Raw genomic sequence first — 24,272 nt, 5'->3', positions numbered from 1 at the left:
CAGATTTCATACCCACACCAATTGTCTTGTAATAATCGGAAATGCATCCTCTGTGTGGTGTTTGCAAGTTAATGCTATTTTAGAAATCACACCAGTATATCTAGTGGCTTTCCTGTGTGTATGTGGCTCATTATTGATTATAATTTTCTTTTGGAATTTTAGTTTAAGGGGATGGAGTAAGCCTTTTCAAATTCTTAATTGTTAGGAGCTTTGATGGAAGATAGGGATGAGTAAATGAGGAAGTGCATTAGAATGAATTACAATAAGAAAAGTCAGATAATAATTAAGCAAGTACATACTGCAAAAGTAACATAGGACCTAATGTAAAATGAAGGAGACAAACATTCGAAAGAGGAATGCCTTAAAAACTTACCAAGGAACATTCACAAATACAAATAAATATGTGTATTTTAATTAAAAAGGAGATCATTGATGTGGCTTCAGTATGGCTGAAAGTGGTGGAGCCATCATCCTCTTGAGAGGGGAAAGGGGAGAAGTGACAAGCTATCTTCCAGTGCCTACTCCGTTTTCTTCCACTATTTCCTTTTTTTCTCGTCTGTCTTTTCATTCTCCCTTTTTATTTACTCTTCTTCCTCTCCCACTTTTCTCAAATTCAGTCTCTCCTTCAGAATGAGACTTTCTTCTACCCAGCGTGGACAGAACCAATTGCTTAATAATACACATTGTCTCTCATTAACAGTGAGATAAACTCACTAGCAAGGAGTTTCTTTTACATTAAGGATTTTTAATATAGAAGAATTTAAGGTTGAGGGACTGTCACTAGAATGTAAAAGATTTTGTTCATTGTCTCTTGTTCACTGTTCTATCCCTAGGCCCTAGACACAGGGAAAGTGCTCAAATAAATACTTGTTGAAAAAATGACTCAAACATTAGACGTAGAAATTTTTAATATCATTTACTTACAGAAACTATTTTAGCGAAGAACTGATGCTTCCAGTGTAGAGCAGTGATATGAGTAAAATAGTGGTTCTCACTGGGAAAGAAACTTCTTTTTTTTTTAATCTTCCTCTTCCTCATTCTCTTTTCCCCGCTGCCTTCTCACAATATGAGAATCTCTGCTACTGAGAACTGGATGAAACTGAAATTAGTATAAATAGTTCTAAGGAGATACAGAGGTAAATGGTAGATGTACATTTGCAATGTGAAAGGGAGAAAGAAATTACAAGTCAAAGGTATGTGGATCAAATGGGTATTTGAAAAAAATATCAAGGTAGTTAATTAGAGTGGTAGGCCAATTGGAAGGACAGAGCAGGTGAGTTAATGTAGGCAGTAGGGAAAGGTCAGATTAATACAGTACTTGGATTTCATGCAATAGATATAGGGAGCCCTCATGCATTATTGATGATAGTGACATGATAAAGTGAACAAGTATTCTATTTAGCTGCTGTTTGTAAAATGGATTGTAGCTTGAGGTGAAGAAACACTGGGAACAGTGAACAAAGTTAGGAGATTGTGCAGGAGGTCAAAGCGGTCTAGCTGTTTTGGTTAGCATGTTACCCAGTGATGCCTCTAGCAGATACCCTTCTGTGAAGTCTGATGTCTCTACTTTATGACCTAGGGATGGATGGAGGCAGGAGAAAGTTCCGCACTAAGAAGCAATAGGCCAAGATTCTAGTTCCTACTTCTCTGCTTTCTAAATTCATGATCATGGAGAAATACTTAATTTATCCTGGTCATCAATCACCTTAACTATATATAAAATGAGGAAATAATGATCTGAAAGCAGGGGTGTAGACCAGATCATTTTCTGGAGTCTTTTGCGGGATACTATCCTTTTATCAGTTATAGATAGTGTGAACAATGAATACCATATTTTGTTTCCTAATATTAATTCTTATAACTAAAGTGTTTTAAAAAGAAAAAAGCCCCATAATGATATTTAATATTTCCAAACTTATAATTTAACGTTTAGTATTATGTGCATTGACTGCAATATTTTAAAATATGTATTCCTGTTTTTATGTGTGCTATGTTCAGGTATTTCATTTTTTAAAGTATTATTAGACTGTAATAGCACCCAAGTTGATGGACAAAACTTCAGCCTGGGATACTTTTAGAGAAACTTGAAGAATATAAAAATTCTTCTAAAAGATAAAGTGTTTTATGATATAAAGCTGTAGGAGCAATAACACTAATATTGTTTAATTAGTATTTCTAGAAATCATAATTTCTACCTTCTTTTTCCTACTAAATATTATATATTTACATTCACACATACTTTTTTGATTAGAAGGTTTTAATACCAGCAGCTTATTGGGTTCTCTTTTCCTTTTTTTCTCTCTTTTTTTTTTTGGTCTCTCCTTTGTTGCTGCTTTCCCTTCTGTTTGGGTTGTTTCTTGCCCCCTCTCTCCCCAATCTCTCTGGAAAGATGAAGAGGCAGCTGCTAAGGTAACTATGCATTTTGGTTAATGAATAGCAGACTAACAAGATACATAAAACATATGCAAACTGCCTGCAGAGTTAGTTGCTGTCAAAGCTGTCCCGGTATAATACTTTTCCTTCTCCCCACCTTCTAAAAAAACATTAACTTTCCTGTGGTATTTTGTTTTCTAATTTACCTTTCCTAATATTGAAATGCTAACATGAACTATTTCTTTTTCTGCTTAGCCTGCACAATATTTCACCCTGTGGTGAATTTATGGGAGATGAGTTGAGGTGCATAGAGGAAAAGAATTGATTAATTGGATTAAGAAAGTGGATTTCTTTTAGACTAATACATAGAAGAATAGGGACAAACATTTTTTAACAAACATTTGCTTTTTTGTGCCTATAACCTCCCCCCCTCCGCCCCCTTGCTTTGTGGCCACTAGTGCCCTTTTTGAGTCTCTGGGGTTAGAACTAGAAAGTAGTCTGTTTCTTGAAGATGTTTCTATCATAAAGGCCAGTTACAACTGGAATATTACATTAAGCTAAGCCTTGAAAATTCCTGTAACCTGTACCATCCTGTCTCATACTGTCCCATCTCATAGTTGTCCTCTCTCTGCAGTGCTCTATGCCCAGGTCTCTGTGGCTGGGCTGCTCCAGCCTGGCGGACAGCATGCCCTCGCTGCGATGCCTGTATAACCCAGGGACTGGCGCACTCACAGCTTTCCAGGTACTTTCTCTGTCTCTGTGGGTTATTTGTGGGCGTTAGTGTGTATGTCTAATTCATTAGTGTGTCCCTCCTTTTCCATGCTTTACTTATGTTCAGTTTTTCTCCTTCATATTTCCTGTATTTCATGTCACTCAGTCCTCCTTTAATGATTAATTTTTAATGTAGATCCAGATTGATCCACTCTTAAGACATTTTTATTATCATGATTGGTTTGCCAAAATTAACATAGCAAAACTTGACTGTTGTTGGTTTTTTATCTAGTAGAAGAATGATAGTGAATTTTAAAGTAATCTCAACAAATAGCATTCAATATGTAATGTTTGCTCTGGACCTACATAAAGACAATTAATGTAATTAATTACTTACAGCCAATTGCCTGAATACCTCCTTATGTTTTTCTTATGATTACTAAAAATATAAAGTGCTCTGTAAGAGTGTCTCCTGGTTACTATACTACTATATATGTACATATATATACACAGAGGGTACCAAAAAAATGTATACACATTTTAAGAAAGGAAAAAACTATTAAAATTGTAATACTCAATATATAATGATAACAAAAGATGAATACAAGTCACGTGTGACTTCTGCTATTACAAGAGGTGCTCAAAGTGGTTACCATCAGCGTCCAGACACTTCTGATGATGGCGAACTATTGCTTGAGCAACGCTGACCAAAGTGTCCACTTGTATACATTTTTTTGACACCCCCTGTATATATGTGTGTATGTATATACATATATACAGATGGTACCCAAAACATGTATACACATTTTAAGAATGGAGAAAAACTGTATTAAAATTACGCTGCTGGTAAGCACATTGAGCACCTCTTGTAATTGCAGAAGTCAAACGTGACTTGTGTTCATCTTTTGTTTTCAGTATATATTGAGTGTTACAATATTAATAGTTTTTTCCTTTCTTAAAATATGTGTACATATATTTGGCACCCTCTGTCTATAGTTATAATAATTGTGTTTATTCACATATTGATTAATAGGTCTAGTTTCAAGGTGGAAAGGCCTTTCAGACCTTTGAGTACAGTGTTCAGCTCGAGGCAGTCCAGCTGGTCTTGCTTGGGCCAACAGATTCTGGTTCCCTTCAGCCGTTCTTAGAGGCCATTAGGACAGTTCCAGGATGTGAGAGAAAACTATAGAGCAAGAGGTGAGAAATGTGTAAAAGAAAATGTAAGAAAGATCTTGGTGCCTGTTGTTTACAGATTAGGGTACCACATATGATGCTTTTCTTGGCAGAAGTGTATTTGGAATTTGATAGTAGTATACAACAAATTAGTTTTTAAATTTGTTTTTAATCTATATAGCTTATACTTTATTTAGAAGAATTTCAAAGACAAGCTGTAAGTAAGAATCAGAATACTTATGACTAAGTCTTAGTTCAAAGAGGGGAACTTAAGTATTATTCCACATTCCTGAACAGTGGTAACAGTTGCCAGTCTTTAACAATACTATTTTAGTGATGATAATGCTGGATATTTCTAGGTGTCCTTTGCAAAATATAATTTTAAACTTCTTTGCTTGTCTTATGAGATACAATATAGTAAAGTGCATAGGCTTTAAAATTAGTTAATGCTTACATACTGTCTGTCATTAGTGGTATGATCTTGAGCAAGTCACTTTCCTCTAATCCTCATGTTCCTCATCTGTAAATGGACAGTACAGTAAGGATATGCAGTAAATGGTTGCTGTTTTATCATTTTCCTCTTCATCATTATTAGCATTATTGCTGCTACTGTTAGAGAATATTGATATCTTGAGAGTATCAGTTTATTTCAAATTTCTTATATTTTTTACTGTGTATTATATTAATAAAGTTTCTACTCTTTAGGAACTCATAGTCTAGCCTATTGGGTTTTAACCTTTTTTTGGTTGCAGTGAGTTTAGCTAAACTGCAAAGTCTGACAGAATAGTACCTACAAGACTGCCCTCACTTCAGACACCAGTTGTAAGTTTAGGAGCCCTGACGGCCACCCTCAGTTTTGATAATTCACTAGGAAAGACTTCACAGAACTCACTGAGAGCTATTATACTTATGGTTTATTACAGGAAGAGGATACAGATTAAAGTCAGCCAAAAGAAGAGACACATAGGATAGAATCTGAAGGGGTCCAAATATAGAACTTCCTGTCATCTTCTCCCCATGGAGTCATGGATGGCATTACTGCTTTCAGGCCACAGTATGTGACAATAAATAGGGTATTGCCAACCACGGAAACTCACCTAAGACTGGTGTCCAGAGTTTTTATTGGGGCTCAATTACAAACTGCCCACATACTGACCTTTAGTTTCTAGCCCCTCCTGTATGTCGCGGTAATGCTTTTAGTCTCCATTTCTTCTCAGGATTGGAACTGGCAAAGTGTGGCTCAAATCCCTCATCATGAATCGCATTTGTCCAGTGGCCAAAGGCCCCAGACAAACAAAGACACTCCTGTTAGGTAAGAAATTCCAGGGGTCTAGATACCAAGTAGCCAAGAGCAAAGGCCAGCACTCTCTTTTTTTAAGGTTAATTTTTCACTACATAGCAGCCATGGACATTTTTGAGGCTCTGATGAGAACTACTGATCTTGGGAAAACGCTCATGACACATACCGTGTTTCCTTGAAAATAAGACCTAGCCGGACAATCAGCTCTAATGCGTCTTTTGGAGCAAAAATTAATTATTGTATTATATCATACTATATTGTATTATATTATATTATACTATATTAGACCTGGTCTTATATTATATTATGTAAGACCCGGTCTTATTTTACTATAAGACCGGGTCTTACATAATATAATATAAGACCAGGTCTAATATAGTATAATATAATATAATACAATATAGTATGATATAATACAATAATAATATAACATAATATAGTACCAGGTCTTATATTAACTTTTGCTTCAAAAGACGCATTAGAGCTGATTGTCCGATTAGGTCTTATTTTTGAGGAAACACAGTAGACAAAATTTTATTTAATAGTTTCACATATATGATTATATTTATATTCTGTGAAATGAAAGAGCTATTAAGTCACATAATCCCAAAAGTATAATCTCCCAAACTGGTCAATTCTATGAAAAAAATACTCAGCGAGCCATAAGAATATATAAAAGAGGAACTTGATCTAACCTGAGGGTGGGGGTAAGGAAGATCAGGCAATCAGTGTTTGAGGTAAGATCAGAACAATGAGTTCTGAACTGGGCAAAAGGGAGGAGTGGTGAACATTTCAGGCCTAGGGAAGAGGCTGTGCAAAGGCCCTTGGACAGGTGGAGCTTGGTGCATTGAAGGACTCTATTGAAAAAAGAGTATTGTTTCAGAGAATGAGGAGAATGGAGTTAGGCAAGTCTGGGGAAGCTTCATCACGCAGGATTTGTGGGTCATTGAATGGAGTTCAGTCTTGATGCAAAGAAGAACAGCAAGCTGTTGAAAGGATTTAAACACAAATTTGACCTATTAGATATGCACTGAGATGCACTACGCTAGCTATAATGAGGCTAATTTCAGTAATTGAAGAGAGATGGTAGCAGTTCCATTTGGTCTCAGGACTCCTTTGCATTCTTAAAAATTATTGAGGATCCCAAAGTGCTTTTGTTTATCTGGGTTTTATCTATTGATATTTACTATATTCAAAATTACAACTGAGAAAAAGTAAATATTAATTTATTAATTCACTTAAAATAACGAATAAACCCATTACATGTTCATGCAAATAAAATATTTTTTATGAAAAATAACTTTTTAAAACAAAAAATTAAGACTGGAATTGTATTACATTTTTAGAAATCTCTAATGTCTTGATTAATAAAAGACAGCTGGATTCTCATTTCTGCTTCCACATTCCATCTGCTGTGATGGGGTATTTTGGTTGAAATATATGAAGAATATCCAACCTCATACAGATAATAATTTGAAAATGGAAAAGTATTTTAATATCCTTTTCAGGTAGTTGTAATTGCTTAAAGATTAGTTACAGTATAGAATCTGAAATTGTCTCACTGAACTTCTTGTGCTCCTCATCAAATCATGCTGGGACCAACACCATATATAAAAATTAACTTGAACTGGATCATATACTTAAATATGAGCTAAAATTATAAAACTAATAGAAGAATGAGGGAGGAGAAAGATCATTGTGGCTTTGGGTTAGGCAAAGATTTTTTTCCATAAGACACAAAAAGCATGAACCATAAAAGAAATCAATGATAAGTGGGACTTATCATAGTTTAAAACTTGTTCATTTTCTAAACAGTTTTCAAAAGACACTGTTTAGAAAATGAACATGTGAGGCACTGGCTGGGAGAAAACATTTGTACAATACATTTCTGATAAAAGGCTTGTATTCAGAATATATAAAGAACTCTTACAACATAATAAGACAAACTACCCAATAAAATAATGGGCAAAAAATTTTTCAATGGATACATTACCAAAAAAGATACACAAATGGCAAATAAGCACATGAAAAGATATTCAGTATTTTCAGTCATCAGGGAAATGCAAATTAAAACCATAGTGAGATACTACTACATTGCAATTCAATGCTTCTTCCTACCCTGGGATGTGGGGATGGGAATTCAGTAGACCCTAGGTAGTTAATATATTCTAGCTTGATATGAGAAATGTTGTGCTAGATATGAGAAATTCCTTGAAAACAGAATTCTTATACTTAACCTGTTGACCTCTACAGGGCCCTGTAGAGGGCTTTTTAGTAGTTGGGGCTCAATAAATACGGATGATTTGAACTACATTAGGTAAGTGGTAAAGATAATCATCTGCAATTAAAAATTGTACAAGTTAAAATCATCTGACTTGGACACCAAGATACCAAGAAAAATGCAAATTTTCATTTGGCTCAAAGCAGTCTTGAATCTAAGTTCAGTTGGAAAGAATTCTGAACAAATTCACCATCACTGTCAGGGCTTTCTCTATTTGGTCTTAATCAAAACCCAACAAATATTTATTTTTAAAAATTTAGAGTCCCTTTGTAAGTTACTCCTTCTAGAGTATATTTAGAGGAAGGTTGATTTAGAGATTTTGCTAGAAAATTCAGGAATAAATTTGAGTGTGTGAGCCTTGAATTATATTGCAGTAATGAAATTGTGTGGTACAGGCAGGAAGAGATGCTTAAGAAACGTCTTAGAAAAGAAGCCCAGAAGCCAGTGTATGGTGTCGTGGTTAAGAGCATGGGCCCTGGTATCAGATTGCTTGAAATCTGAGCCTGGCTCTGTGTAGGTCTGACCTTGGGCAAGTACTTGACCTCTCTACACCTCAGTTTCCTTATCAGTAAAATGGGGATGATAATAGTATCTCTTATAGAATTGTTAGGCTTAAATTACGAGTAGTTGATTTATATTAAATCCTTAGAATAATGCCTGGCAGATCATTGGGTTTTATATTATTAGAAAAATGCACAGAAGGCGAGGTTTGGAGGCTTTCAGCAAATACTGTTTTTCACCTTGGAATAAAACAGTATTATTGTTAAATAAAATCTTATGTTTTTCTTACCTTACAGCCCCATTCTGTAACATAGGGAAGCCTACTCTTGGTTCAGGTATTGATGAGAAAATTTTGCTTTTGCCAACATTACTATAAGTATAAATGTTTTCTTCAGAGATATCCATTATGTTTTATGTAGCAAAAAGGGAAGAAATGGGCTTATGTGCTATTTTTATTCTATTAATTCAAATTTTGTTCTATGTCAGGTTCAGTGTGCACAGTTGCCCAATATTGCTGGTTGTCTAATTGGCAGACACATGACATAAATCTAGTCTTTCTTGTTCCTAATACTAGAATTATATCAGTCTTGGTCTATTTGCATCTTTCTGGCTTGGGGTTTATTTTGTGATTTAGATTTTTGTTTATGTAAAATTTACATACAGTGAAACACACAGATCTTAAGTGTACTTTGGATGAGTTTGACAAATAGGTACATTTGTGTAATCTCATTCTCAAGATATGGAACATTTCTGTAATCTGAGAAAGTTTCTTTGTACCCCCGTCCAGTTACGACCCATCCCTCATATGCAATTATTGTTTTGATTTGTCACCAAAGATTAGTTTTGCCTGTTCTTGAACTGCATGTAAATGCACTCATATAGTATACATTTTTTTTTGTATCCGTTTTCTTTTGTGCAACATAATGTTTTTGAGATTTATCCATTTTGTTAACGTTTATCACTTTTTTATTGCTGAATGTCTTCTATTAATGTACCACAATTTATCTATCCATCTATTGATAGACATTTGGGTTGTTTCCATTTTTTGTCTACTATGAATAAAGCTACTATATATAGTTTGTACAAGTTTTTTAATGGACATGTGTTTTCATTTCTCTTAGGTAAATACCTAAGAGTGGAATTGCTGGGTCATAGAGTATTTGAGTCAAATAATTCTTAACAGTGGTTGTCCCAGTAGAAATACTCATTTTTACTAATATTGCTAAATATGTTTAAGGAAATGACTTAGTATAGCTTTATGGCATTTTTTCCCTTTGAAATCATTGCATTCCCGTAGGATGTTTGAAGCATCTTAGGAAGTCAAAATTTTATGATAACAGAAAAGGAAGATTCATGGAGTCATTGTTGCATTTGTTGGATTATCCTCAGTAGCTCAGATGGAAATGACAACATTAGGATAGTTTGATTATTGGCATCTCAAACCACACATTTTAAACTAGTGACAGAGAAGATGCTGAAAATGTTTAAATATTATGTTTATGAGTACATGTTTAGTTTGAACATATTTTCATTTTCATCATTTGATTGTTTTGTCCTGGAAAGTATATGGGTGATTGAGGATTTCTGTTAACAGCATATGTATTTTGTGGAGTCATTTGCTCATCCTTAGCAAATGGTGACCTTATGGTCTATATTATTAAATGACAATGATCAGTAGAGAGAAAGTGCTAAAAATCGCTGAGTAAAGATCCTTTATTTTCTTTAGACATTGAAAGAGAAGAGAAATTCCAACAATTTAATATGACCTTAGAATATCTTAGGTGTCAAGTATAGCTAGTACTTTTAGGGAAATTTTGAGCTAAAGGGACCTTATAGTATTTTAATATTAGCTAGGGTCCCTTGTCAAAGATTGAAGTTGTTGAAGGTTGACTTCATGGGAGATATGTATTTTATTGTTCAAGAATACTTAGAAATCTACTAAATCTTGCCATCTACTAAGTAAAATGTTAAAATGGAATAATATTAGCAAAATTAAGGATTTTTCAGAATATATGTGCATGTGTATATAAGACTATATTTGAGGTTTTAGAGGAATATGGATTATCACATTGAATGTAAATTAACGTTCGAATCTTTTTATAAAACAATGCCATAGGAAAATTATCCCACCGCAGAAACACTTATTAAACCCTAGCTGATCACCCCTCTATTGTATATGAATAATCTCACTAGAGCACAATTTTTGTATAATAAAAAATTTAGGTCTTTTTTGTACATATACTGACATTTGATTTATGTTTATCCCACCTACATCCCTTACATTAGGTGTTCGAATATACTGTCAAATCAAAATGTTTTTGTTTTGTGGGGAAAAATAACTCACATTTTCCCCTGCTTATAAAACTAATTTATTGTTTATTATGGAATATGTAAATTATTTGATAAATATATAAACAAGAAAGTATCACCCATAATCCTTCCACTGTAAGGTAATCGTCAGCCTGTTGGTTTCCTTCAGTTTAGAATGACTAATCCATCCCTGCCTGCATGTATGTGCACACGGAGACACACCCAGACAAACACAGTTTTATTTTAAAATATTTTTATTATTACTATTTTCTTATAAAATATAAAAATAAAACATTTAACATTAATTATAGAAAATGCAGAGAAGTAGATAGAGGAAATATTTTAAATATCCTTCCAGATATTACCATTTTATTGATACTAACACTTTCTGAATTTCAACTACAGTAGTCCCCCCTTATCTTCAGTTTCACTTTTTCTGGTTTCAATTACCCATGGTCAACTGTGGTCTGAGAATGCTAAATGGAAAATTCCAGATATTTAGAGAGAGAGAGAGAGAGAGAGAGAGAGAGAGAAAGAGACCACATTCACATAACTTTTATTATAGTATATTGTTATAATTGTTCTATTTTATTGTTAGTTATTATTGCTGATTTATTACTGTGCTTAATTTATAAATTAACCTCTATCATAATTACGTATATATAGGAAAAAACATAGTACAGTATCTATAGGGTTCGGTACTATTTGCAGTTTCAAGAATCCACTGCGATCTTGGAACGTAACCCCCGTGGATAAGGGAGGATTACTATATATTCTTGTCCAAATTCTACATTTGTCAGCTGGTTGCTTTGATTTTGGTCACTCTTTATCTCATGGTCAGTTACTCACATGCTTGTAAACGGAACAAAGTTTGAACATGGTTTACCATTCATGTAATTGAGTAGCTTTCTACCACTTCCCTCTCATGTAATTCTTGGCCATTTTAAATTTATAGTTCTCCAAAGGTGCTGTGTTTTCTCATGCATCTGTGTCTTTGCATGTCCTGTCCTCCCTACCTGGAAAACCCTTCTGAAAATACATGTCCTCCCCTGCATTGCTGGTCTTTTCGCTCTCCCCCTTCACCTTGTCAGGACATTTGTACACAGGGCGTAGTATAGATAACTCTGTCATAGCACTGATGGCTATTGTAATTATTTCCTCAGTAGACTGTGCATACTAGAGTAGGACTGTATTTCGTTCATTTTATATTTCCAGTTTCAAGTACAGTGCTTGATACAGACTATGAGCTTTATAAACTTTGGCTGAATGAATGAATGAACTTAGACAATTTGAAGAAAACTATCAAATAGCATATATGGTGTGAGAGGAGAGAACGAATTGAATTGGAGGTGGTACCTGCACATATATACATACAAGTGTTCTGTATTCAGAAAGAAGTCATAATTAAACAATTATTCCAAAAACCACACATTTACATGGAAAAAAGAAAGACATGCTGAGTCTGATTTACGGGCAGTCCTCAAATTTTATACATTTGGCTTTCATACAATTCACACTATGATGATCGCCTGTGAATTGGATTTTGTATGCTGAATTTGGACTCTTGATGAACAAATGCACATTTCAAGCTATTAAACTGGCACTACCAGCCAACTGACAGTTCAGTTTCAATGATGTCAACATCTTTATCTTCACAGCAGTGTATGTTTATGCAATTATTTGACTATTTTATTGCATTTTACCCTTGTTCTATAAAAGAACAGATACTGGGAAAATTAAAATGATGACACTAGTGATAAACAACAGTCTAGAGAAAAGTGGAAATCATTAGGCACACTGAAAGTGACCCTGTAGTCTTGATTAGATACAAAATTAAGTACATGTGCAAAATGTTGGAACAATATTATTGAAGATTGCTTCTTAAAAAGAAAGTATGACTCTGGATTTTAAAACGTTTCAGCTAACATTGAAATTTATTGTTCAGCTTCTAGCCTTTCAACTTTTATATATATTTCAACAAGAAAAGTAGAGATGGCCTGAATTTGCTCCATTTTACCTTATCCTGGAAATTAGTAGACTGTCTTGGAGAAATGACATCATTTGCACTTATTTGTGTTTCAAGATGCCTACTTGGTTATTTAAATACTCTTTAAGTTTTGTAGTAATAGATTCCTCCATTGCTAAGTATTTTGACATGTCTGTGATATAGGTAATGTTCATTTACAGGCTAATTTGAGGATAAATTATCATTTTATATTTCCGGTTTCAAGTACAGTGCTTGATACAGAGTGTGTGCTTTATAAATTTTTGCTGAATGAGTAATTTGAAGAAAACTAGCAAATAGCATATATGACGTGAAAGGAGAGAAAGAATTGAATTGGTGGTGGTATCTGCACATATATACACACAAAATCCATTTGTAGGCTAATTTATGTTCGTTTATAGGTTCATTTAGAGTAAACCAAATCATTTTTATTGTGAGACGATCAGATTTCCTTAAAATTTTTTGTATTTTTCTGGATTAATCTGAAAAATTAAACTCTTCATTCCACAAAGAGGGTTTATTGCTTTTGTTTATATTGAATAATACTGGATTTTCCTAATTGCCCTAACTTCAATATGACCCCTAATGGCAGAAGGAAGAGTACAGGTACCCCAGGGAGCCCGGAGTTGCCCCACTGTAAGAAACAGACCGGAAGAATGGAATTGATGAAAAGTCTGTGGATGCACTGTCCTTACCAGACAAATTCTTGCTGTGGGCAGTTAAGACGCACCTGTACCTTCTGGAGAGGTACATATTACTTTATTTATTTTCTGAGATTACCTTCTTGTTATTGCCATCTTTATGCCAAGTAGAGGCCAGAGTACCAAGGAGTTCTTTCTGTGCTGTTCAGGATTCACTGTTGGTTGTTTTGTGACTGCCGTAGTCATTTGTACCTTCTTTCACTTGTTCTACTTTATGTGGTAGTGTTTTATTGTCTTGCTGTCCTTCCTTGCATTAGTTTCTAGACTTGGTACTTTATGTGGACTGTCAAGATTTGGAATCTTGGTACATAGGCAGCATTTAGGAAACTCTTTTTCTGGTCATTTTTCATGAATAGAGAAAACCAGATTATTTATGATGGCCTCATTGGAAAAAAAGAAAAGAAAAAGACCAATCTCTTGTTTAGCTGCATAGGCCTCTACGAATTGCAATAGTTTACTATTGGGAGGTGATACCCATGAGTTTTGTTTTTCCTGAGAGTGATGTTGAGTAGCTTTGAGCTTTTCTGTATTCTCTGGCCCAGTACTCTGGAGAACAAGTCTATTATATTTTGAAATAGTTATTTGGGCTTAGGATGTAGTACATCATCATGAAACGGGATTTTGCAGTGTACCTTCCCCTGCTGGGTTATCTGTCATCTGCCTTTTAAAGTTCTCAGGTGTACCATTCAAATCCTCGAGACCTTGGTTGCAGGCCTAGTATCTATAGCTTGGTATGAATTAAATTGGAGTTCTCTGCCCTGTAAAACTGACTTAAAAAAAGTTTATTCATTTTCATATATATGATCGTTTAACAAAAAGTTCAAGTCTTAGCCTGATTTGGTCTAATTATTTTGTGTATGTGTTAGAGGTCATAAGCAGAAAGGAAAGAGTAAGAGGGATAAGTACTCATTTTGTTTTCATGTTTCACACAGAAATATGTATTGCATTATTTCAAACTAGTAAATACAAAGCTTATGTGTATGAACAAGAGAAGTTTTCTATTTGAAAGAAAGCACATGATTAGTTTTACTAAAATATAGTTGCTATTATTCATTGCAGTTTTACCCTTTGCATGAGCCATGTTTTGGGGAGTGCTTGCTTTTTTGCTGGTAATAAAACATAAGGGAAATTTCTAGTAAAATATTAGTGTATTTCCCCTACATTTTAAAATTGGTAGGTCATTAGTTTTTTTGAAGCATTTCGGTTGCAGCATAGTGCAATCCTTTGGGGTGAGGGGTAATTGGTAAAATGAGGATAAAATGGGTATAGGATTCCAACAGCTTGAAAATAACACCGTATTTGACAAAAATCTCTTTTGTATTCCCACTCTGGTTCTATTCCAGTAGTCCTGGAAATGTGCCTATGGACTATTTACAGTGAGATTATAAAACTGAATCATGATTTTGGTGAATAGAAGCCAGCGCATGTGGCTCCAGCACCCCAGCTGGCAGTAAGCTCTCCCTAGGTTTATGAATGTAGTTAGATGGCCCCCAACTGTTTACAAGACAGGAGAGGTGAGATCTTTGATTGACAAGTCAGAAATGCATTAGATCATTCTCTCTGCCAGTCTCTGGTTCATGCTGTTAAAAATGTCAGCCTCCAAGTTTGAATGGCAGCCTGAGGGCCTTAGAAGCTTTTTGTTTTCTGAGATGGAAACACAAATTGGATGTGTGCCTGAACGCTTCATCCTGGGCTGTAATTTCATCTTTTAGCTAAGAACCACCAGGTACACGAGCAAAGCACCCTGTAAACAATAATACTGTGGAAAAAAAATAAACAAGGTCGTGTTTCTGGTACGTTGATCCGATGGTGTCCTGACCTCTATCACGTTGAACATCTCCACTCTGATTGCTGTTCCCTTTGGCATTACAATGAGAGAAAGAGAGACTGACATAGGAGGGAAAGATTTAAAGTTGCAGTGTCGCTGCACATTCCTTGTACTGGCTATGAAATATTGAACTGTCAGAATGTGACACTTGGTTTTTTAAGCAACCTTTCTTGTTTGAGGTGTTTGCAGTTCATTCTTTTCTCCCCCATTTGTCTGCTTTCATTGATAGGGTTGGAAGTAGTTGCCTTAAATGCATGAAAAGGGACAATGTTAAAGAGAAGTGGCGCTGATGGAGCCAAATAAACTTAACACTGGAACATAAATGCAGGCTGTGAGGTGTGGGCAAAAGGAGACCAAGTGGGGTTAGTACATTATTATTGGAGTTGATTGTAAGAAAGAATCAGCTTAGGTTCTGGTTCTGTTTTTGTGGAGGCAGGAAGCTGGGAAGTAGCAGTAAGTAAAGATAAGAGATTGAGTGGCATAGTTTGTTAAACTGATAGTTTACTATATGGCAGTATTGCCAGTCAAATCAACATTAATCCAGCTATGTTATTTACTGCTTTAATTATCCAATGTCTTTGGCAAGTGGTTATGAGACTAAAAATTTTGGCAAGAAAATAACTTTTTTAAAATGTGCAAAATTTATATTTATAGTAAGAAGGTTAATGAATGGGTAGGTCATGTGGAAGAACCATTATGTTTGTATTACTACAGCTTAATGGAACATGAATAGAAAATCTTTGTTGAGAAAGCCAAACCGTAGATTTCTTGAAAAATATTTTCTAGTAGTAGAATGAATTTTCTGTTGCTGTTTGTTTTAAGTTGCATACATTTTAAAACAACAGATGTTTTATATTAAAAAAATTTTCTTCCTAAGAAAGCAGCAGTATTGTTAGCTGTGTGCTTAAGCCATTTGGGGGACATAGACCTTACGAGTAAAGTTTTAAGTGAGAAGGACCTTTTGCAGTTCTTCTGAAGTATGAAAAAGTAGGAGTTGTGTTAAAAGTACTTGAATTAACGCTTATTGATGGTTTGAAAGGACAGCTGTTTAGCTTAGCCCACTCCCTCTGCAGATGTGAAAGGCAGGAGTTCTTGATCATGAGCACATAGTGAAATGCACTGGGAAAATAGTGATAACCGTTCCTGACATTCCTTAGTTCTCTGCTTAGAGGTCATGCTGGAAAGGGCTGAGATGGTATTTGTAAAACAATGGGTCCTGCTCTCTTGTACCCAGAATTATTTCCTCATTACAAAAAGCAAGACCAAAGGGAGGGATATGGAGAATTAATTACTGTTGCCTTAACTATTGCTGTATATTTTTAAAGCATAAATATTGAAGTAGATTTGCTTTTAAGTTAGGAGAACCCACCGTCTTCACTCAGTGCAGGAGTTTTCAAAAATCATTCTTCTAGAAATTGATTTCTCATTGGATGATTTCCTGAGAATTAGTAAAAATAAACCATTCTTTTCAATCTTGGAAGAATAAGAGTGCAAGTTCCTAAGACAGCTTGGGGACTATAATCAATAATATTGTAAAGATTTTGTAGGGTGTCAGATGGGAACATGTCTTATTAGGGAGACCACTTCATGGACGGTGTAGATGCCTGACCACTGCACTGTACACCTGAAGCTGAAGCTGAATAATACTGTATGTCAACTATAACTTAATATATATAGTCATGGGATATGGAGTACAGCAGGGAATAGAGTCAATGGAATTGTAATAGCTATATACGATGTCAGAGGGGCAATAGATTGGGGGAGGGGGGTTTTCACTTTGTGAGGGGTGAAATGTCTAACTAGTGCATTGTTTTGTACATCTGAAACTAATTAAAAAAACAAAGAATGCAAGTTATTATCTATAAAATCAGAGTAGACATATATACCTTTATGGAATCTCCTAAATCTGAACACAGAGAAACTGTACAAAATTTCTTTTTCCCTTGTGTGTTATTAATGCATCAATTACCATGAAAATGCCTCACAGCCCATGGTCTTTTTTATAGCCACCCCTCCATAATAATGATTAGCGTTATTACTTGAAGTCCAGGCTTGCCTCATGAGCCAAAATCAGTGTATTCATAGAACCTTAGAATTTCAGCGTTGGAAGGGACATGAAGGCCCTTTTGTCACATAGAGGAGTCCTTTATGAAGTGTTTTTGGCAGGAGTCATCTAATCTCGGCTTCATCACTGCCATCCCTGGCAAGCTGAACTTCTTGAGGCATCTTCTTTTCTTCTTCACTGTTGGTTCTATTAGAAAGTTTTCCCTCAAGGAGTCGAAACTTTTCACCTACTGATTCTATTTCTGCCTTTTGTAGTAATAGAAAAAGTAATTGTCTTCTTTTTCATATATTTACGATGTTTGAGGATAGCTATCATGTTGCTTATAAGCATATTTTCTGTTCCCAGCGTGAATATTCCTGGTTCTTTTAGCATTTCTTTGGAAAATACCAACAATCATCCCTGCCATTTTCCTAATCTCCTGTTTTGGTGGAGGGTGTGAGCGTTCTGGTTGTCCTTGCGAATGAATGCATTCCACCTTGACAGTGCCCTCATTACAATATGATATGCATAACGAGAGGCAGTGCCGCAGAAGTGTGTAACAGTTTAGAACACAGTGATACATCTTGTTTTGAACATAATTTGGATTATGTAATTTAATTACTGCAGCCTAAAATTGCATATTCTCCTTTGGTGTAGATGACGGAAAAATCTCTAGGAACTTAGCCCTGGGTTTGCTTCTTCACCTTTCCTTTGAAGCCAGAAAAGCATATGTAAGCACTTTGACAAATGACATAATATAGTGGCATATCTGAGTGGTACAGGTATTTTAAACCTAGCTCCAGTTCCTGAAGATGGTGAACATCTGCTTAGAGGTATTGTAGAGCTCCACAATGCACTAATTGAATTACTCTTTTCTGGAGTTGTCGGCTGCACTAATTGAATTAGAACTAGCGTGCGCACACGTGTGTGTGTGTGTGTGTGTGTGTGTGTGTGTGTGTGTAACTGAGATAATTCCAATCTAACAGGAGAGGGGGAGATATGACTGATGGTGTGGACTGTGCTGCTATCTAATGGCAGCCTACGGAACTACTGCATGGTCTCCAGGGGAGAAGGAATGCAGTCATCTGATCTAGTGTGACCTCAGTCTAACCCCATCCAGTTTAGTGCAAAAGGTCCTGGGATATACTTTTGTAATTCTAAATTTAAGAAGAATGAATGTGATTAATTTCTCCATTAAAAATTAAGATAGGCATAATTTTTTTATGAAGTATTCAGTTGCAAAATCTTCTAACCTCTAATTTAGTTGGTGAAAAAAATCCAAATATACTGAGTCAGGGGATCATGTTCTTATTTTGCATTTCATGTGACATACATGTAAAAAAGAATTCCCTTTATGAAATGTTTTAGCATCACAGAAAGAAAGAATGACATAGTATTTGTGTTCTTATATAAAATTTATTTCTGGTTGTCAAAATACTGAGGTGAGTCAATTTAAGGGTATTATCAAATTTCACTATATGATTATGCTTACATAAAATTTAAAAAATTGTTGTAGATTATTTTAATTATATCAGTATCAGAGCAAATTCTACAAAGCTAGTTAATAGTTTAAAATTTGGGTAAGTGAAATGTTCTGAAGTGAAATAGGTAATATTCTTCCTTTTCTGAAAAAAAGAATCTGTTCGTCACAATTTAATGATTTTTGTAAAATCTGTACAACTTTAAGAACAAGTACACTGAGGAGAACTCAGTATGAAATCTATTTTGATTCAGTTTCACTCTAGGCATTCTAACTTGTAAAAATAGCCCTTAACAAAAAAATACGTATGTATAATCACTTGATGTATAAAATGTTTATGTGTGCATGTAATAGCACTTCAATAATAGAAAAGTGTTAATGGTTACCCTTTTGAACATTTAAAATGATCTCTTTCGATCTTGTCACATGAAAGAAACAAATATAAAGTATAAAAAAGTTTTGATCTCTTGTATATGAGCTTCATTATTAAAACACAATGTAAGTTTGAATATTTCAATATCTTGTAGACTATTTTTTATTGTAAGATTGAGCTACTTAGGTTCCTTGTACAAATAGCTTGGATTAAAATGATTAAAATATATGATATGCACACTTTAGATAGGCTTTAATGACACTTTACTGACTTTGAAAATGTATTTTGACACCATGTAGAGCTAAAGCTTTACAAATAACATTGCTGTTTACAACTAGCCACAATTCCATTTAATTCATATATAGAGTATACCTCCTCCTGTACCAGGTACTGTGTAAGGTATTGGGCAGAAATTAAGATTCAGACCCTGTCCTCAGGGAGCTTACAGTTACCTTTTAGACATTTATTGGGAATCAGTGTACCAGGCATTATTTATAATTTGGGGGACCTACTAGTGTGAATAGTCATTAGTTTCATTTATTTTTCCCATTCCTTGAGCTGGAGTTCTGGCTTAATAGCAGCCCTAAGGAACGTTCATATCAGATATAGCTCATCTTAGCAAAAAGTGATATGCATATTTCTTAAATGATTTTCCCTTCTGCCTTTACATACCTTCTAAGGGAGAAGCAATTTTTTTTTTTTTTCAGTATCTTGTAGCTTAAAAAGAGATGAGTAACATTTATTACAGTGCCTCCTGTCGGTGATCATAGATTTTCAGTCTTGTCTCCAGAATTGGTAGTACCCATTCGTGGTTTAGTCATTAATTCAGGGCTTCTTCTAAGGCTATAAAATGGGAAAGAGTCCATTGCATACTAGGTATAAAGTGCTTCTTTAAACAGTCTATTTCTAGAACCTAAATTGTCCTGGGACCAGCTCTTGATATAAAAATTCATAGAAACCTGTTTTTCACAGAGTGTGGTAACTCCTTGCCATAGTGCTGTAGTGTTAAAATTCACATTGGCCAGGTTGTTCTGTAAATTAAACACTGACAGCTACCCTCAGGGGAACAGCCAATGTATTTATGATGATGTGCTGATTACACAAAATACACTGCAAGCAGAAAACAGCTGCAGAGAACAAACCTCTTAAAAAGAATACAATTACAAATAGCACCCTCAGTATTTCTAGTGGTGAGTGTAGAATACAGCATGCTAATGCCGTTTCTTACTTAGACTGCCTACAAACAAAAACTCGGAAGGAGATAAGTTAAATTATGGTCTATTGCACTTTTGGTGCCCACATAACAGTGAGCAAATTTTGTTTCTGAAGAGCATAGCTAAGAGTACGCACATTTCAGGTGTGGAGTAGTCTACCCTGCCCCCCTTTTTTTGTTGTTAGTAGGTTTTATTAGTGCTTTTCTCACATATATATAGCGTGGCCTTGAGGTGATAAGGGTTCTGGACCTTTAAGGGATATTACACAATGAATTGGGCTGGAGAGTATCTAAATTGTGTTTTAAAAAATCCGGTAGAAACTTGATATGTTAGGGTTTGGACAGTAACATTTTGTTGTTATTAATGGCTTTGAAGATGTTTGCCCTTGGAATTAATAAAAGGAGCCATGATTCTGTATTTATGGTAAGGTTTTTCTGATTTCTTAGATTCTCTTTTTTCAAGAATATGGTGTTTTAAGACACTGGAATAGCTGGGTGATTATATATTTTTAAGAGAATCAACTTTCAAGTATGTCCCCTTTCATCCCTGCATGTTCCTGGTCACATGCAGACAGGTAAGATTACAGAAAATTTTAATTTAATTTCCATTGTTTCAGATTCTCTCTGTTACAGTTTTAGGGTCGGTATCTATGAAGTATTTCAACTGCCAAGCACGCTAGCTTATGTTTAAATCAGTGGAAAATATGTTGATCTTCCAAGACATAAATTTACTCAAGCCAACTGTAAGGTATAGCAGGGACATAGTGGTTGGAAACAGTTCACTTCACCCGCCTGAAACTAAGAATCAACTCTTCAGTATATGGATCACTGGTATGTAATAATCGACTATTATTGGTCTGTCTGTTGGTCTCTTTTTAAATCCGTTTGGAACCTCCTGGAGTTATTTTCTTGCTCTGCTGACATCAATCCCATGTGGCAAAGGAGTTGTGTATAACCACTTTGGTTTAATCAATAGAATAATTGATAAACCAGATAAGATTTAAACTGATTATAGCCCCAACAGAATCCCCCAGAGGCCTTGGACTCTCTTAATTTTGACATGTGTGTTGTGTACCCTGAGGATGAAGTGCAGTTTGAATTATCTGTTTTTATTTGCTTAATGACGGGGAGGGTGTTAAAGTCAAATGTTTAATTAACCCAGCAATGGGCTGCGTTGTCACTTACACACAGCTGATTGAGATATCTCATGGAGAATACTGAATAGGAATGGTAATGTGGCACTGGGACGGAAGATTGCTTTTTCAATCCATTTGCTGGGTCACTGCTTTGAATGTCTTATTGGATGAAAGGCATTCAGCCTGGAGAAAAAAATTCAGCATTTAAGTACATTTTGTTCTCTTCTCCCCCTCTAGTCCCCTCCCTGCCCAGAAGTTAACTAAAACAGATATGTTCTAGGTTTAATAAGCCATTCATGTACTAGTGAGAGATCTGGGTAGTCAGTCAGTAGCCTCAAGCTACATAATTTCCTGTGGAAAGGGAAAAGTCCCTCTAGCCTCCAAGGTATTCTAAATGTGAGCTCTTTTGTCCCTCCTGTCTCTTGTCCCTTGCCATTATTGTGGAGTTGTCTTTGGTTACTTGTGTCTTGCTTCTCTCTCTAGTGTTTGCTTGATATGCAGCTACCTCTAGGCTCAAAGGCAGACCTTTTTCTCTTAAAGAAGCGTGTTTATTACATTTTTGCCATTTCATGCAGCTGGCTTCTATTTGGTTGTATTTCTGATCAAATATAGTGAGATTATTTATTGAACTACTCAAAGAGATGAAAATGTGAAGTACATAGATTCTTGTTCCTTTTGCGACTGCTATTATTATATAAACAATTGGTCCCATGTATATTTCATTTTGTTGAGATGAGAGGCAGTTTGCTTTCTGTGTGGACTCAAAAACTAGGCCAGGAAAGATCTAATAGCCCACCACTATCAAAAATGCAGCCCAGGCAATTGGAGTTTTAATGACTTGCTGCCTGCAAAAATATCCCTGACTAACTTTATAATCAAACATAAAATTCTTTGGAGGCATATTGAGCAAAAATTTAAAAATTTTATCATGATTTTCCTTCTTTGTAGTTCTTATGTTTTTTCCTTCTATCCCCCAAAGATCTAAACCAGGAATTTACTAATTTTTTTCTTTGCTTTAGTCATTTGTATTCCAGAGAGCACAATAGGGAGAAGGATACAAGATTGATTTTTTTATGTGTCCTCTTGAAAGCATAGTCTGGGGCATGACTACTTGGGGGGCGGGGGTGGGATGGGGTGGTTTACAAAGCAATCGAAGCTTGCAGCTAGTTTTCAGGCTCAGGTTGGACTTTTGCGGGTCAAGGCAGACCAGACGAGTAGCTTATCTTGAGGGACGCAAGTAATAGACCAAATATAGAGCAGCTATTTCAGGAATCATGTAGGTCATTTAATTATCCATTATGATTGAGTGGCTAATGCTCTTTTGGCAATTACATGACCTCTGTTATTCCTGAAACCTTTCCAGGCCCTCTTGGGTCGAATGACCCACCAGTCAGTATTTGCAGACTTCATTCCACTCAGAAGGAAAGGAGATGCTGGGAACTACTGGCATTTAGAAATGGCTATGCTTTCTTTACTGACCACTACCCCGAATGTCCTTTGTACAGTAGTCAGTGATAGGCAACCCGTTTTGAAGTCAACTGTTTCTTCATTGTCTGCAGGAGCAAGCGGTACATTGGTTTACACAAGAGGGACTTGTGGCAAAACAAACTTTAGTACCAAAGTTGGCTATTATGGTAGTCACAGGTTCTGTACTACAAGAACAAATATTATGGTATTAAAACTAATGTTTGATGTCTGTCAAGCCAGTCACCCATTACCAAATTCTGAAGTTAGTGAAGCGATTTTTTTTCATTTCATAACACAAAATGCTATTGATGATATTAATAGCAGTATTGATTAAAATTAGCCAAATTAAAATCGGCTAAGCTTTAATTAATTTATCATGATAAAGTACTTAATTAAATAGAAAGGCCACTTTAAAATTGAGAACATTTGGATTAATGTTTCTCACTTTTTTATTTAATCAACAAAGGATCATTAGTATTTCCAAAGAAAACTCTACTCCTTCTAAATGGTAGTAAAATTTACTTTTTATACTTATAGTGACTTACTAAGTAATCCTAGAAAAAATAATGTAGATTTCTGGTGATTCTTTAGATTAAGAACAGTTATAGTGGGGAAAGTGAAGACACCATAATCAAAACTGCTTATAGGATTTGTCAGAAATGTACAAACAAAATTCTGCATACTTAGCAAAATGGAAGATTTAAGGTATATAGCCATTCTCTAGCATTCTAATAATTTAAGACCATAAGCTTAAGAGAAATAATTTTGTTAGAATAACACACAAACATCCTTTAAGTAGAAACCATTTGCATTGCATTGTTATAGAAAAAAATCTATTGGAGAAAAAGAATAGTCTTTTTAAATTTATTACTTACACATCAAAGAGCATTATTTTTTAAAAAAACAAATCTATAAGGTTGTCTATCCCTGGGGCAGTAAAATTAGCCCATCTTACCAAATAAATTTATTCAACTACTCCAGGTAGCACTCCAGATTAATCTGTTTTGGTTTTATTTTTATTTTGTTGTTTGGTAATATTAACAAATGAAAAATTGAAGACATGAATTGGTGTTATACCCTTTGACCCTTCAGAAATAGAAGCCTTCTCACTTAAATTCCACATCCTTGATGCCAATACTACCTTGGTGTCTGGCTACTTAGAGACCTATGAGAATGCAGTCAGTGTGAATTATATCAGCTGTTTTCTGTTTAAAAACATATTTTCCCTCACTATAGTTTTTTTTTTTTTTTTTAATTTCTATAGTGGCAATGAGCAGAAAACAAGAAAGCAGAATTTATAGTAAAAACAAAAGTTAATAGCTTAAATTCAAGTATCCTGACTGAGGAGTATAGTTAGCGTACTTGAAATTTTAAGA

At 35.0% G+C, this 24,272-nt stretch overlaps 1 protein-coding gene across 10 annotated transcripts in view; it reads left to right on the top strand.

Annotated features, from left to right (window-relative positions):
- Positions 1-24,272, top strand: part of BTRC (beta-transducin repeat containing E3 ubiquitin protein ligase) — a 167,740-nt gene that overhangs the window by 52,552 nt on the left and 90,916 nt on the right. For 4 of the 10 annotated variants that reach the window (XM_019724948.3, XM_019724946.3, XM_019724947.3 and 1 more), the window contains one exon: positions 3,008-3,115. The exons of 2 other annotated variants lie outside the window; for them this stretch is intronic. In XM_019724948.3, the coding sequence (XP_019580507.1) occupies positions 3,008-3,115 (108 nt within the window). Of the gene's footprint in view, positions 1-2,389; positions 2,410-3,007; positions 3,116-13,246; positions 13,402-24,272 lie in introns of those variants that run through there. 4 more of the 10 variants (XM_074339158.2, XM_074339160.2, XM_074339165.2 and 1 more) reach the window with 2 other exon arrangements.

The sequence above is a fragment of the Rhinolophus sinicus genome, chromosome 15 (genome assembly GCF_057876585.1).
Source record: "Rhinolophus sinicus isolate RSI-liver-muscle chromosome 15, RSI-T2T, whole genome shotgun sequence".
NCBI lineage: Eukaryota > Metazoa > Chordata > Mammalia > Chiroptera > Rhinolophidae > Rhinolophus > Rhinolophus sinicus.
Note: the sequence above shows the minus strand (reverse complement) of the source record. Positions and strands in the feature narration are given on the sequence as shown.